The sequence below is a fragment of the Peromyscus eremicus genome, chromosome 7 (genome assembly GCF_949786415.1).
Source record: "Peromyscus eremicus chromosome 7, PerEre_H2_v1, whole genome shotgun sequence".
In the NCBI taxonomy this organism is placed as follows: Eukaryota; Metazoa; Chordata; class Mammalia; order Rodentia; family Cricetidae; genus Peromyscus; species Peromyscus eremicus.
In genome coordinates this window covers 69352456-69369518 of record NC_081422.1, presented here as the reverse complement: position 1 = coordinate 69369518, position 17063 = coordinate 69352456, and the positions used below count along the sequence as shown (strand labels likewise).

Sequence of the window (17063 nt, the reverse complement as noted above, 5' to 3'; positions counted from 1 at the left end):
CTGGTTCCAATGAAATGTCCCTCAGACATCTTGGAATAAGGTGGCCTTATACGTTCAGCTAGTAGGAATTGGAAGGTAATGAATGCAGTTCTGGAGGGCAGGAGAACAATCAAAAGATCCTAATTGGATATGGAATTTGGAAGCCATCAAAACTGAAGCTGGATCCTGTGGTATAGGACTGTAATCCCAGCTGTCTGGGAGGTTGAGGCAGAAGGATGGCAAATTTATGCCTGCCTAGGCTATAGAGTAAATAAAAGACCACCCTGGGCAATTTAATGAGGCCTACATCAAAAGTAGGGCATGTAGCTCCTCAATGGTAGAGGGTTTGCATAGCATGTGCAAATCCCTGCATTCTGATCTCTCCAGCACCAGAACAACACACACACACACACACACACACACACACACACACACACACACGAGAGAGAGAGAGAGAGAGAGAGAGAGAGAGAGAGAGAGAGAGAGAGAGAGAGAGAGAGGAACTTAGCTCAGTAGTAGATGCATCATTTGCCTGGAATGGGTTTGACTTCCAGCACCTCATAAAACCAGTGTGGTGGTGCATGCCTGTAGTCCTAGCACCAGAGAGGTAGAGGCACAAGGATCAAGAAGTTCAAAGTCATCCTCAGCTTGAGCATGAGGCTAGCCTGGGCTATGTGAGACTCTGTCACTAAAATAAAAGAAAACAAGACAACAACAATAAAAGACAAGCAAACACAAAGCCTCAACAAGATGTAGAATCTCAGACCGGAAGATTTACTGAGACCTCAGTTTGAAAAACAAAAGGAGTCTTAATCCTGAGTTCCCTTCCAAGGAAAGGTTAGTCAGCCTTAGTCACTTAACCAAGTGCCTGTTTAAGATAAAAAGGCTTAAAAGAGAGGGCACTGACTGCTTTTCCAGAGGTCCTGAGTTCAATTCCCAGCAACCACATGGTGGCTCACAACCATCTGTAATGAGATCTGGTGCCCTCTTCTGGCCTGCAGGCATACATGCTGTGTACATAATAAATAAATAAATCATTTTTTTTTTTTAAAGGCTTAAAAGGCTAACCCTTGGACAAAGATATCCCCTGAGAATGGCTCAATTGGTTCACAAATCAACTGTAGTGCACACCTAGAATCCCAGAACTTTGCAAGTGGAGAGAGGAAGAGCATCAGTCCAAGGCCAGTCTTAGCTAGCTACGAGTGAGTTCAAGTTCAGTCTACACAACATGGTGTTTCCAAAACCAAAACTGCACAAAAAGAACAAAAACAACAACTGTGTATTTGTTATCATTCTATACTGGCAAAGGAACCTTCTGATATTTGCCCCACCCCCATTCTGGTTTTTTGTTTTTTTGTTTTTTTTAGACAGAGTTCCTCTATGTATTCCTAGCTGTTCTAGAACTCACAGAAATCTGCCCGCCTACATGTGCCACACCTGGCTTCGTTAGTTTGAGATAGGGTCTCACTCTAGCCCACGCTGGCTTGGAACTCACAGCAAACCTTTTGCTGTAGTCTCAGTGCCCTTCATTTGAGTAGAGCTACAGACTGAAGGAAAAATGTACTAGTCAGGCTAATGGATGCATCTAACTAGTGTTTTTATTAATCAAATACAATTCACACACACACACACACTTGTAAACTTCAGTAGATTTTTGGGTTAAGATGTGACAAACACACAGAAAAAATGGTATTTGTGACCTTAAAAAGAATCTGTCCCACCGGGCAGTAGTGGTGCACACCTTTAATCCCAGCACTCGGGAGGCAGAGGAAGGAGATCTCTAAAAGTTAGAGGCTAGCCTGGTCTACAGAGTAAGTTCCAAGACAGCCAGGGCAACACAGAGAAACCCTGTCTCCAAAAAAAAGTCCCTACAATGAAAAAAAGCATCTATGTAAAAATGACAAATGGTAATCCACTGTACCAAAAGTTGGCTTCTAAACATCACTGACTCCTAATGATACCATGCCTGCCTACACATTTTTCTATAACTCTGTTGTACAACTAAATGCATTAACAAAACTCTGCAAGTTTCAGCACACACACACACACACACACACACACACACACACACACACACACACGGAGAGACAGAGACAGAGGACAGATATGGGGGAGATGAAGACAGAGACTATAAATATATATATCTGGTCCTAAAAGATAGATAGTAGCATTCATGTCAGAAAAATCTGAATTTCTGGGAGACAGGGTGACCAAATAAAAAAATTCCTCAGAGGCAATGTCCTGGAACTGTCTAAGAAGCCATCCTTCCCCAAGTAATACTGTCAACAGGATCACCAGCCATAAAGCCTGGCTCTGGTCCCAGTGCAATGCTCACCCACATTAGGAGAAAAGCAGATGTTAGATATGGTGGTACACACCTGTAATCTCAATACATGGGAAGTAGGGGCAGTCGGAGCAGGAATTCGAGGCCATCCTGAGCTACACAGTAAGTCTGAGCCAGCTTGGCTTACGTGAGACCCATCTCTAAAGAAAGAAAAAGTCTTCATCTGTCTTTGTCTTACCCATATCAGTGTTCCAACATAGGAAGATGAAATAGAAGCCAGGAAATACACATATGTAGATTTAGACCTATGTTCAAGATACCAGAACTGGGAGCTAGAAAGGACCAGGGTTTGGGGCAGGCCATTCTCACTCCCAGTGTGTTATATTCTGTAGGAAGCTGGAGCTGAAAAAAGCAACTTTTGACAAATCTTAATTCCCAGGGCGTGTTAGAACGTGATTCTGTACCATCATTACTCATGTACTTTAGTCTTTAAAACTGCACATTGATCCCCAATACTCCACCCCTCAGAATACTCTTTTGACCTCTAGATATTGGCCAATCCTCTTCCTCCTCCCCCTCCCCTCCTCCCCCTCCCCTCCTCCCCCTCTCCTCCTCCTCCTCCTCCTCCTCCTCCTCCTCCTCCTCCTTCACTTTTTGTTTGTTTTAAAGATGGGGACTTAATACTATGCAGCCCAAAAGGCTGGCCTTAGATTTGCTGCAAAGCTCAGTCTGGCCTCAAATTAAATGATTCTCCCTCTTCTGGTTGATGCCTGATGTAACCAGAATCTCAAGTCAGCTGTTTGCCCCTTTTTATCAAGAAACAAAGAGAAAACCAAGAAATGGCGATTGTTTAAAGGAAATACCGTTTTGTTTCTGCTGTTGGGTGCTTTTCACTTTTCAGTTTGGGCCAAAACTGATCGAGAAAAATCCTCAGTTTCTCTCCACCTGGACTGTAGCTACCTACAAGTTATGGAATTCATGAAACACAACTCAAGGAACTTGCATGTGTAGCTATAGCTAAACATAGTTGAAATCTTAGTTTGGGAAACCTTGGGGTTTAGGAATTTGGGCTACTCTGGCTCCCAGCACTGGATTTCCTGATACGTTTTTCTTCTCTATGGTCCCTGTATGTGCTATTGCCCTATCACAGCTATGAGCTACCATTCCTGGCTCTGTCCCGTCCTTTTGAGATGAGTGGTCTCACTCTATGGTTCAGGTTGGTCTTGAACTCATAAATTTCTTGGGTTCAACCTTCATCTTACATGATTTTTGACAAAGGGTCTATATAATTCAGGCTAGCCTCCAACTTGCTATGGAGCTACAGCTAGACTTGAATTCATGGTCCTCCTGCTTCAGGCTTTGGAATTCTGGATTACATGAGCCATTATGCCTGCCTTTTTACCAGGCCCTTTGTCCAGCTCTTCGTTTGTTTGTTTTTTGTCTTGAGACAGACTCATTGTGTAATCTATGTTGAGCTCTAATCCGTAACTCTTCTGTCTTGGTCTCCCAAACGTTGGGATTACAGGCCTGTACCACTACACTTGGCTTTACCTACCTTTTTTTTTTTTTTTTTTTGGGGTTTTTCGAGACAGGGTTTCTCTGTGTAGCTTTGCGCCTTTCCTGGAACTCACTTGGTAGCCCAGGCTGGCCTCGAACTCACAGAGATCCGCCTGGCTCTGCCTCCCGAGTGCTGGGATGAAAGGCGTGCGCCATCACCACCCGGCTTTACCTACCTCTTAACAAGAGAATTTTGGAGTTAGTGGGATGGTTTAGTAGGTAAGGCACTTGCCCCCAAGCCTAACAACTTGATTTTGATGTCTTCCTTGAATCCCACTCTCTAGTTTTACTCACTTCCGTCCTTGTAGCCTGAGCTGCCATCAATCCAGAATAGGGCTGTTCCATAGTACTTTCTGTGATGATGTGGGTTGTCTACATTTGTGCTATCTAACACAGTGGCTACTAATCATATAGTGCTAAATGCCAGTGAGCATTTAATGTGGCTAGTACAAGGAACTGAATGCTTAACAAATTAGCCATAGAGATTAGGAACATCCACATACTTTTGACAGAGATTCTTAGAATTAGGTTCAGTCCAAGAACTGATGCTAATCGAAGCTGCCTCACAGTGGTCTGATGTGAATGTGCACACAATAGTTGGGATTTAGTAAGCATGTAAAAGCTTTAAAAGGTCAGAAGATCAGATTTTTCTTTTCTTCCATCCCTTTGTTTTTGAGACACACATGTAGCACAGGTTGGCCTCAAACAGTATGAATCAGGAATAAACCTTGAACTCCTGATCCTCCTGCTTCTGCCTCCCTTGTGCTGGGATTACAACATGTACCATGCTTGCCTGGTTCACACTGTGCTGTGGGTTGAACCCAGGGCTTGGTGCATGTCAGACAAGCACTCCATGACTGATCTATAGTTCATTGAAGGAGAGAATGGATTTTTAATTTAAAGGATATATAGTAGGAGACTTGAAAATTATCTGAAACCAAGTGAGATACTGAGTAGTTAGAATAGGAACTGTCTCTGTCTCTGTCTCTGTCTCTCTCTCTGAGACAGGGTCTATGTAGTTGTGGCTCTCCTCCCGGGGCTCACTATGTAGACCAGCTAGCTTTAAACTTGAAGCAATTCTCCAGCCTCTGCACCCCCAGTGTGGGGATTACAGGAGTGTGTCCCAATCTTGATCTGCACTCCAAATATTCCTGTTATCTGGTGTGCTGCCCATCACCCTAGCACAAATATCAAGGACAGAACACAGGTTCTATCCAAGCACGGCAGGAGGAGGCTTCTCATGCATCCAGCCACGCTCCCTTGCTTGGGAGCCTTTCCCGCTGTCAAATGCCTCTCTCCCTCCTTGGCAGCTGTAGAGGTAAAATGAAAACTGTCTGATGGCTAATCCAACAGTTAAACAAATGTCTCATCTCAGAATAAGAGGCAAATACACGTTTTAGGTTTTTTTGCATATATTTACAATATAAATATTAATTTGTTTTCAAAGTACATATTCTTTTTAAAAGTGTGAGAAAATTATCTAGCATGGGACAGCCATTTAAAGTAAAACCTCTACAGTTTTGATTCAGGAAAAATAGAACATTTTGGGGAGGGAGGACCTTAGAAGGGATGAGAATGGGCATGAGGCTGAGAGCTTGCCAGGGGAATAGAGCAGCTTTGTCTGACTGCACCGAGGAACAGCATGTTACTCCAGGGACAGCCCCTGAACGGGTGTTGTAAAAACTAACCTGGAGAGATATAAAAAGCAGACATGCTTGCATAGTGCATTAATCTTCAAGAAGCCCAACATTTCATTCTCACTTTCAGTAGCTTAAATGAATAGCACTTAAAACACACCACACAAAATTAAAGACTTGTGCATATATTTCGGATTTCAACATTAATGTCAAAAATACATAGTATGATTTTACAGAGGATTGTGCTACATTAGAACGCTAGAGACAAACATCACTTGAGTATTAAGGAAAACATTAAATATTAAATAACAGAAATAAAATGTGTAAACACTAATCTAACCGGGGATTTTGCTATTGCAACTGTCCAATGACGTGGTTCCAACGGTATGGAAAGGGTGAAGACACGGCTGCTTCCAGTCCACACGGAGTCACAGGCCTCACTTCAGGGCTCCTTTAACAAAGTCTGGTCCAGGACAACAGAGGAGTGCCACTCCCCCGCCGACTCTGATTTGATGGCCTCCATTCTGGGGATGCTCACGTTCAAGCCTGGGTACTGAGCGAATACTTTAAGTTGCCCCTCACCGCCATCAACATCTTGGTGAAAACTGAGGGTTTGTTGGCGATTCAGTGTAAGATTTGAGTTCATACGCAGCACCGCTATCAACCTCCATGGACTTTCTAGAGAAGAGGAGCCGTACATCTCTATGGAGGTAGATCTTTCCAGATTTAGAACTCTGGAACCTAAGTAAATACAAAGAAAGAATATTAACGTTAGAGAATGAGTCTTTAAAACAAGTAAACCTAATCATTAAAATGTGAAGCAGGAAGAATCAGTGTTGCTGTACTACTAGATTAACTCCTTCCTTATTTAGGGTCTGAATTGTCAAAAACACACTCCTGGTTCATCACACCCTAAACCGCACTCCTGTTCTGTAATGGGAGCAAGGCTTCTTTCTTTTGAGTCTGGGTTTCGACTTCCCTGCTCCCCTCTGACTCTGCTGCACATGCACCTTCCTCATCTAAGGTATCAAGTTTCCATGACACCAGCCGATTACAGGATTACGCCTTGGGCTTTGTGGTCAGGCAGATCCTAGACACACAGACAGACACAGTTCATATAAATTAGCTGCCTATGACTCAGGGTAGATTAAAATGGCTTTCATACCTGAAGAATACTAAAAGTTTTTTTCTGGATATGATTGCTTACATCTGCAATCCTACTATTCAGTAGGCTGAGACAGGAGGACTGTCATGTTTGAGCCCATCATGGACTACATATTGAGTTACAAACCAGTCTGGATTATAATAATTTGTCTCAAAGCAAAACAAAATAAAACAGACAAGAATCAAGTTTTTCTTCAATGTGTATTTGTGTATGTGAGCATTCCTGTGTGTGTGTGTGTGTGTGTGTGTGTGTGTGTGTGTGTGTGTGTGTGACAGTATCAAAGTATCAGGTATTTTCTTTACTCTCCACTTCATTTATGAGGCAGGGACTCTTGCTGAACTCAGAGCTCACTGAATGGCGAGTCTAGTAGCTTAGTTAGGGTTTCCAATGCTGTGATAAAACTCCATGACACAAACAACTTGGGGAAGAAAAGATTTACTTCATCTTACAATTTGTAGTCCATCATCCAGGGAAGCCAGGATAGGGACTCAAGGCTGGAACCTAGAGGCAGAAACTGAAGCAGAGGCCATGGAAGAGTGATAAATGGCTTGCTCCTCCTGCTTTTTTGTAGCACCCAGGACCACCAGCCCAGGGGTGGCGCTTCCCACAGTGAGCTAGGCCCTTCCTCATCAACTCTCTCTCAGGAAATGCATCACAGGCTTGCGCACATGTGTAGCCAGAGGCTTTTCTGCATTCTGCCTGGTCCCACAGCCGCTTATAAATAAGCACTCAGAGGCTTATATTAACTATAAATATTTGGCCGATGGTCAGGCTTATTACCAACTAGCTCTTACAACTTAAATTAACCCATCTCTATGAATCTATGCATTGCCACATGGCTGTGGCATTACTGGTCTGCTGGCCTCTTGCTCCTTGGGCGGCTGGATGGCGTATGCAAGGCTCTGCCCTTCTTTTCCTGTACCTCTGCTTGGATTTCCCACCTGGAACTATCCTGCCTTGCCGTAGGCCAAGGAAGCTTTATTTATTAACTACCGGGAGCAACACCTATTCATAGCATACAGAAAGACATCTCATACACAGTCTAAGCTGGTGGACACATTTTCTTAGTCTTCCAAAATGACTCTAACTTAAGTTGTCGTAAATACTAGCCAGAACCTCTAGCCAGCCAGCTCACTCCAGGGATTCCATCTTTGCCTCCCAAGAGCAAGGATTCCAGATGTGTGTTCTGAACCTCAGATCTGTGCAACAGGTGCTTCACCCACCAAGTCACCGCGCGCCGCCCCCCCCCCCCCCCCCCCCGTCCATATATAATGAATGCTGGCCTCTAACTTTGAGTAATCTTTCTGCCTTAGCCTCCTTAGTGCAGCAAATATTACAGATGTTAAGCATCATGCTGGGCAAGCTTTACGTTTTGGGACTATTGCTATTCTTCGCAATTGGTTAAATGAAACCATCAAACCTAAACACCACTAGAAGTAATGATGAAAGTTAGTGGTGAAATGAAAAGGGGCTATCAAAAGTTGGCTCGGAGCTGTTTCTACCTTCCACTACCCTTCCCCAGCAGATGCCACCCAGTGCTGGTTTCTCCTACTGTCCTTGGCAAAGCAGAAATGGTCTGTGTTTATGAACTTTACTCCAAAACTAATGGAAAGGCCTGGTGTGGCAGCATGTGCCAGGGCCAATCTCACTGGCTGGCTCACTTCTCCTCCCTTAAGTTTTCACCTTGGAAGGCTTTGGGGAAGATGACATTTTTCCAATTAGGCTTTGTATAGCTTATAAGTATTTAGTCGTGTTATGTGAAGACTGAAAGGCGAGGTCGCTGATTTGGGGTGAATGTTGGCTACACATGCTACGGCTGTTCAACTTCAGGAGGCTGGCAGTGCAACTCAGCAGCACTCACCAGGCTCTAGGTGTGACCCCCGATGCCACCAAACAAATACTACCAAACAACCAAACAGAAGGCGTCAGGACGACACTGAAATGGGTGCTGAATCCGAGGACTGCCTCCTTCCCATCGGGCTGGGAGGCTGACGGACAGACTGACTTTGCGGTACTCGGGACTGAACCCAGAATCTCATACACACTAGGAAGTACTCTCAAAAAGCTGTATTTTCAGCCCTCTTTTTTCTTTTGACTCTGGCAAGGTCTCACTATGCTGCAAAGGCTGGTCTTGATTGTGCACTGTAGCCCAGGCAGAGCTGAACTTGGGATCCTCCCTCCTCAGCCCCACCGAAACTGCTAAAATCACTGCCTCCATCACCGGGCTTGGCTGTCATTGCTTTTTATTATTATTTATTTTGGTAGCACTGAAAAAAAAAATCCAGGGCCTTCCTCCTACTCTCGTACTAGGGAGACAGATACTCTCTCAGTGAGCAGCACTGCCCACCACTGGGAAGTATTGCTATACTATGCGATTTCATTACACGTCTCCTTTACTTATTTGTTGCCATTTTATTTTATTTATTTATTTTTATTTATTTATTTTTTTTTGGTTTTTCGAGACAGGGTTTCTCTGTGTAGCTTTGCGCCTCTCCTGGAACTCACTTGGTAGCCCAGGCTGGCCTCGAACTCACAGAGATCCACCTGGCTCTGCCTCCCAAGTGCTGGGATTAAAGGCGTGCGCCACCACCGCCCGGCTTGTTGCCATTTTATTACACATCTCATTTTATCTATTTGTTTTTTAAGTTTCTTACACTAGGGTATCACCCTGTAATCTAGGCTTACATGGAATTCACTACATAGTCTTGGATGACCTTGAACTCACAGCAGTCAGTCATCCTGCCTCTGCCTCTCCAAGTGCTTGGTTTAACATTAAAAAAAAAATCTGTGTGTGAGAGGAGGGGAGGGGATACTTGCCACCATGCAAGTAGTTTTCAGAGGACAACTTGTGCGAGTTGGTTCTTGTACCACATGAGGCATATCTCACCAGCCCACATTTCTTCTGACAAAGTTCTCCAAGTTTGTGTTTCACAGGCAGTTTTTCATACTCCTAGCTTATGGCACATGATGTAGTATGATGCTCTTGTCAGGCAGTGCCATGGTGAGTGTAACACACTGTCTTCTGGGGACAGAACAAGATGGGGAGAGGCCCACCAAGCAGCGTTCTAAGAGGAACAGTCAGTCCCTGCTTCAGGTGTGGAAACTGCATGTCTAACTGCAGCATGGGGCTTACACATGGAAGGACAGCTGGGACCTGAGAGCCAATCACTGATATGGCTGAGAATGTTCTACAGTTACAGGAACAAGGCTGCTGACTTCTGCTTTTGTTTTGCTCAGTGTTCCTGAGGGCTACATAGGGATTGGGGCGGGGGGGGGGGGGGCTTAAAATGCAACTTAGGGATGTTGGCAAAATGAACCAGAAGGACAACAAAACCCAAAACCCCTACACAACCTAGAGCTCAGTAGCTCGGAGGCTAAGGCATCCTGGAAATGTGCCCTCCATGTAGCACTATTACCTCCTAGATGTCTAGAAGCATGCCTTGCAGGAAATGGTCAAGGAGTGATGGAGAGTCCATTTTCAGAACTCCTCTGTCCAATATGGCCACTAGCTACACGTGGCTAACAGCCACCTGAAATGGGACTACTTCGAATCGACTGTGCCGAGTGTAAAACAAATTGCTGATTTAGAAGATGTAAAGTATCTTGGAGCCTCGACCACCCAGATTAGGGATTACAGGTAAGAGGCTCACTCCATAGGCAGCTTTGGCGGTTTACTACATGCCTGCTGCTAACTGCAATCCAGGCTGATGGCTCAGGTTAAGTTTCTATCAACATCACTGGTTAAAAACTTACTGCCTCAATGATCAGGCTTCACTCTGACTTTTAGTATTTCCCAGTTAACAGCTACAAGTGCGAGCCCCTGACTCCAGTAGACAGCAAGGGTGGGAGAAATGAATGCCACACGTTCTCCATCCGGGCATGTTGTCAAGAGGCCCCAAGAGCAGAGTACACGGTACTGGTCCAGTTGGTCAAAAAGTTCCCTTACGAAACAAGTGTAACGATGTTAAATTGTTCTGAAGTAAGGCCATTTTCCTATTAATTTGAAACATTACCTCAGATGTATGAGGTAGCGTAATAACTGTGCTGTGTGCTGGACGCTCTCTTTATTAATACTTCTCTTCATTTCTTGTTTAACAGGAACAGAAAATGTTCTCTGTCGCAGGAATGTCTGGTGATTGGCGGGCATACCTCGTAGGTCATACATCACAACAAACATCTTCACCACAGTCTTATTGGGATTGAATAAGGTCTGAAGAAACAACAGAGGGGTTATTCTTCACAATGATGACTGTTTATATGACTCACAACACCATGCCAGTAATTAAACAGACAGTTTAGTAATTTAATTCCACTAGATAAGTTCCATTTCAGAGGCTAACATTAACATTTCAAAAGTTCACAAAGTAATACTTAAAATTCTTTCAAAGATTCAACTTCATTTCTTATGTCACAACAAGATAAAATCCTGTAATTCAAAATCTTTAGCCACAATTTTCATATTTAATAGCAAACCAGATACATTTTTCTCACTGTTCAGATTTTCAGAAACTGTTGTGCTAATTTAAGCAGAATACAGTTCTCATGGTGTATTTTGTGAGCATATTCTAGGCTCCGTCATTTCAAATATTAGCTGGTGATATCAACTGCAAGTTCTCAAGGTAGATTATAATTTTTCTTATGTTTTAATGGATTGCAGTTTTTAAAATAAAAATACAAGCTCAGCAAAACTAATTTTAAAGTAGCTGTTTTAAACTACTTATTGTAAAATTATATTGCTATAAATGTTCAAAGGGAGACTTTTCTATTGAAAATATTTCCAGGTCAGGATATAAAGCTCATTCTCATTAGCTCCAAAGTCTATAACAACATTATATTTTCATACTCGGAATCATCCACAAATGATCAGACTTCACAAATCATCAGTATCATTAGAGACCAAAACATGAGAAGGCTGAAGTCATTCAATTGTTCTTGGCTATGAATAATTTATTTCTTAATACACATTTTTAAATAAAAACCCAGGCTGCTGAACTGACTTTAACCAAATTACCAACACATCAATCGGTAACTTGGTGCCATGCTTTCAGAAGCTCATCCCAGGGCTGGCCATCACTCACTGAATCAAAATGAGAAATATATCAACATTATGATCCAAGTTTACAACCTAGCAGTGCTAAGATCAAGGCTGATACATTCAACAAGCACAAGCAGACCCAGAATTTCAAACCACGTAAGAAATAAAATCAATCATGCTTAAAATGGACCACTCAGAGGTGGACTTCTCTTTCTGGGTTAATGTCTTATTACTAGGGCAGCTCACAACTAGCTCTCCAGTGATTCACATGCCCTCATGGGTTCCACAGTCAGGGGCTAGAGAACAGAAGCCTATCTATCACTCTTGAACTTTAAAAAACAGTCTGGGATAGAGAAATCACATTTTAATATGCAGCCGTTCTTCGGTGGTACACATGCAGATTGCTCACTACTGTCTCACCCCTGTGAGATGCCAGATAAATGCACAGGCTCAGCATAGCACTGAGACAGACGTGATAAGGTGTGACCAGGCTGACAAAAGCGCTGACTCCCTGAGGTCACAGGCTCAGGGAGCCTGTTGGGCTAGACCAGAGGCTGAGTGCAAGCAGCCAGCCTCAGCCAGATTCTTCCAGTCTGCAAAATCTGAAGCAGATTGAGGACTTTCGGTGTTATCTAGATCAGATAGAAAGATAACGTAGATCAGGTCTGTCCTGGTTATAAGGGGTATTCTGAGCCCAAATTAGATGAATATACAGATGAAGGAGTACCACCTTCTCTGCTCTGAAATTACAGATTGTATTGGGTCAGTTTTAGAAACCATCACACTAGTAATAACACCTCATTTCCCATATTTTCCTACCAAAGCAATTCTAATATTTTGGGGTCTCCTTTTATATAGGTCAATCTCAATATGGTTTAATATTTAAATAGAAGACACTGGTCAGGATCTAATTATATTGAAAACAGGTCAGTTTAAGTCATGTAAATGGTATGTATCATTTGCCTAAAGCATTCACCTCTATTAGATTATTAATCTTTTCCTTTAATGGAGGTCCCCAAAATGGTCACTCCTGGGGCAGAGCATGGCAACTCCAAACAGAGCTGCAGCCCACTGTTACTTACCAAGGTTGTTGCAGCAGCAGTAGCAGGAGAAAGGGCTAAGTTCTATATGTGTGTGAGAGAATGATTATTGCAATTGTAGGCTATAAAACACATACCACTTGTATCGTTCCTGAAGGAGGTACTCGATAACCCCTTTTACCAAGGGACTCTAAAGTAATCACACCCTTGAAACAAAAGAAGACAAATTGAGTGCATATGTATATAAAAGACAAAAAGTAACAACACAACACGTTATTACACTTTCAGGAACATTTCTATGGGAAAATATTCAAATTGCACTGAGATACAGTCTGTAAGTACGAAACAGTGAGGCTCCCCCTTCTAAAGAAACCATTCACTGCTGCTCTTCTGGACATGTTGCAACTATCAGCATACAGCATGACCTAAGGCCGCACTGCTGGGAACTGCCACCTAGACAGACTAAGGGTCAGGTTTCCTAGCCATAAGGAAATAAAGTGAGGCTATAGGATTAGTTCCCGTCATCCAAGAGAAGAGTGGGAATGGAGAAGCAAAGAAATGGCTGGTCTTGGAGTATGGAAAAGTATATTGGAGTATACAAAGTATCATTTTGGGCCCCAAATACAAGGAATTCTTCAGTCAGGGAGTCAACAACTTAAACATCAAATTTTCTAATGACAGACAGAAGAAAAGAACTAAGACAACAGGTAGGTGGGACTAGGGTCCAGGTTCCAGTCTGATGAATTTCCAGCAGAAGAGATGTTCAAAGCAAATGAAGGTCTACCAGCAACACAAGGCTGCTTGCTCTGCACCAAAGCCACACAAGTCCCTTTCCAAAAGGAAATGGTACTTCAGAAGTAGCTAGGTCACACTGTGTCTTAACCTGTATCTTCTTGAGGTGCTTGAAATGTTTGTTTTTTTCCCATTTTTTTGACACAGGGTCTCTTGTAGTCCAGGCTGGTTTCAAACAGGCTATGTTGCCAAGACTGGCCTTGAACTCCAGATCCTCCTGCTTCTGCTTCCCACGTGTTGGGATTACACCATGTGTGTCACCATGTCCAGCTTATTTCTGTCTCTTTTAGTTTGCTTTTTGGTTTACACAAAGCCTTACACAAGACTGGGCTGGAACTGATGAAAATCCCCTGCCTCAGCCCCTCAAGTGTTGGGATGCCCAGGCTACTGCCCTTTAGCTGTTTCCTTGTTAAGGAATCAGCTCTAAATCGGAGCACAGTGGCTTGAGAGCTGAGATCCAAGGAGAGGTGAAAGTTGAATCAAAGTCATTTTACCAGCAGCAGCAGCAGCAGCAACAGACACATGATCTTGCTAGAAAAGCAGTCTGCCTAACCACTCTCCAGATCTACCAAACCAAATCTGCCTTTCAACAGGACTTTCCTGATGATATCATTGTAAACCAAGTTTAAGAAAACCTTAAGCATAGGCATTTTGTCTGCAAAGTCCAAACAACGGGGAAGAAAGAAGAAATGTAAAGGAAGTAAATTCAAAGCTCAGATTGAACATGCAAAAGCTTCTCAGTAATCAGGGTGACCTCATGGCCATAGGTGGAGACAGTAACATAACACAGGACTGTGGCACTAGGTGACATCTTTGTTGGGTTTGGAAACTAGACCCGGGTTGGGAGTAAAAAGGAGTGGACCACGGTGAAAAGAGAGTCATACTCTGACACATGATCCTAACTTCACCTGGAGAGCATGGACATTAGACTTAGGCCCCTGCAATGCAACAGTATTTCCTCACAGTGTGCTCAGCATACTCACTGAGGCGTGTGCTCACCACTTTTCAAGAACAAGCAGTGTGGACAGTTACATGAAAAACACACTCTTCTTTCTAGTTCCAGAAAGGAAAAGTAAAGCATATCAAAATGATAGCTACTTTTATAGTCATACTGGTAGAGCCAGGAGTTACTGCCCTTTCTCATAACCTCCTTCTCACACAAGAAGGAGAAAGCCAGGATGGCCGGAACTACAACTGTGACTGTATTTCTTTCTCTCAATATACAGTTCTGATAGTTTTTAGAACATAACAATAATGCGATTAAGCTGATAGTGACTGAAAACATTTAAAAGGTCTTTTAAGTTTAGCGCAGCACTCCAATACATTTTTTTCTTTTCAATTGAGGGTATTTGTGTGGGTATGTGCATATGAGTACAATACCCTTGGAGGCCAAAAGAGGGCGTTGGGTCCCCTGGAACTAGCATCAGAGACAGTTGTGAGCTGCCTAAGGTGGGTGCTGGGAATCAAACTTGGGTCCTCTGGAAGAGCAGCCAGTATTCTTAACTGCTGAGCCTTTGCTCTAGCCTCCAAACAACAATCTCAAAGGATAGAAAACCAGCAGAAGCACTGGACAGTTAGGAATGACTTGATTTGTTTCACAGGCCAGACTGTTAGTATTTACACTTAGGAAATTACCCTATTTAATAATAAGAAACATCTCCTCTGGCAGTTTTGTAATAGTAAGGTTAAGATGAACTAAATTTGACAGACTCCTCACACACATAAAAAAAATCTTCAAATTATTGAATTGTAGGGTGTGACGACACACCAGTAATCCCATTACTTGGGATGTGGAGACAGGAAGACCAGGAGTTCAAAGTCAGCCTCAGCTACACAGACTTTGAGGTCAGACTGGTTTCTCTGACACTGTTTCCAGGCAGCTGAGTGTTGTGGTGCAGTTCTTGGGAGAACATTCTTACTGCTGACTCCAACAGGAAGAATTAATTTTTAAAGAATTGTTTGATGCAAAATCTCACCACAAAGACTGTTCTGTCCTAACATTTTACCTCTGGGGACCATTTAATCTGTGAGGAAAGGTCACACAATTATTAGAGTAACATAAGGGTGCATTATTTCTGGTGGTCTGGGATACGTATCATCTAACAAAACATGATCAGTCCTATCTAACAAAACATGATCAGTCCTATCTAACAAAACATGATTAGTCCTTTGAAAGAAGACTAAGCTATCAAAATAGAACAAAATTTAGGAAAGATCTGTAGTGGAATGTTTGGAGTGAGCTGCTAGTAAAAGGAACCCATACCTACTAAGTAAACAGACTAAGGGAAAATATGATAGATAGTTGAACGAAGACCGTATTACAGAAAAGGCAGGCAGGCATTGATTTTTAGTTGTTTTAGATTTTTGAGACAGGGTTCCCCTCTGTAGCCAAGGCTTTTCTAGAACTCACTACATAGCCCATGCTGGCCTCAAACCTACTGAGATATGAAGGCAGGCATCTTTAAAGGATGAACTAACTTAATTCAGTAGGTTGACTTATCGCTTTTCCAGTAACTATTCAGAGTCTTCTGTTTGTACATATTTCAGAACTCTGTTATTTTCTATCAAAGTCTAAAACACTAGCCAGGACCTTGACCAAAATTTCACCCTAAAAATGGAGTAAGTCTAAACTAGCCTCCTTGACAAACTGGGTCAACAACGAGGTGGCCAGATTTAGGGCCCTAAAAAGTATAGCATCTCCGCCTCTCAGGTATGGGGAAATCCTTTTTCATAGCTTTTATTCTTAACAAAAGACATTGTCACTAGTGTTCTTCAAAGCCCTGAGGCAGGAGAGAGGGAGCCACTGGGCAGGTGTGAAGTCAGGCTGCAAAGTTCTAGGTCTGTGTGAATTTCTGCTTCTCACAGTGAGACTTATGTGACCCTGCACTTCACACCGTCACTACAAACTTCTCCTTGGTATTTTGAAGAAGTGTTTATATACACTCCAGTATTCAGAAGCACTTCTGCAGGGTAATGCTTATTTTACCCAGAATCTACTGCAACAGAAAACGGGAAAGGTAAATTTACTGGACCTCAGGCTCAAGGCTGTGCTCTAACTCCCAGAAGCTCTCTTTCTTTCCACTAAGACACTGCTGTAATGAGAAATAGCCCATACTCCCTAGAACCCCAGGTTCAAAAAAGAATGTGCCAAAGACAAACCAAACAGGAGAAGGTGGGGTGAAGAGGCCTCAGGCAGCCACAGGTCCCCAGATCTTACTAAGTGTGACTGAGGTAAGAAATATGTGAGAAGGCAGCAGCCACCTGGAATTAGAGTGTACATTAAGCACTGGGGGATTTGTGTGAACTTAGCAGGTTGGATTGGCTGTGTCAGTCAGTCATCAGTAAGTCGTGCAGAAATGAGTAAATTTTCAGCACCATTTTCAAATGCAAAACAGGTCACCTGTTATTTAAGCCAACTGAGAAAAAGGTCACGGAGCAGGAGTTTGGCTTACTGATGATCTTTATCGGTTTCTAACTTTCTCTTAGGAATTGCTTCATGTTTTCAAGGACAGGACTGAAGCAGAGGTGTGAATTACTAGGTTGGCCGATTCTTGCAGAAAAAGACAATGAAAAA

At 43.0% G+C, this 17063-nt stretch overlaps 1 protein-coding gene across 3 annotated transcripts in view; it reads right to left on the bottom strand.

Annotated features, from left to right (window-relative positions):
- Positions 1 to 5626: 5626 nt before the first annotated feature.
- Atosa (atos homolog A) overlaps positions 5627 to 17063 on the bottom strand; it is a 75851-nt gene continuing 64414 nt past the window's right edge. For 2 of the 3 annotated variants that reach the window (XM_059268243.1, XM_059268242.1), the window contains exons 10-12: positions 12835 to 12903; positions 10636 to 10832; positions 5627 to 6198 (exon numbers count right to left, since the gene is read on the bottom strand). In XM_059268243.1, coding sequence (XP_059124226.1) covers positions 6045 to 6198; positions 10636 to 10832; positions 12835 to 12903 — 420 coding nt within the window. In that variant the 3' untranslated portion in view covers positions 5627 to 6044. Of the gene's footprint in view, positions 6199 to 10635; positions 10833 to 12739; positions 12904 to 17063 lie in introns of those variants that run through there. The other variant, XR_009380284.1, reaches the window with a different exon arrangement.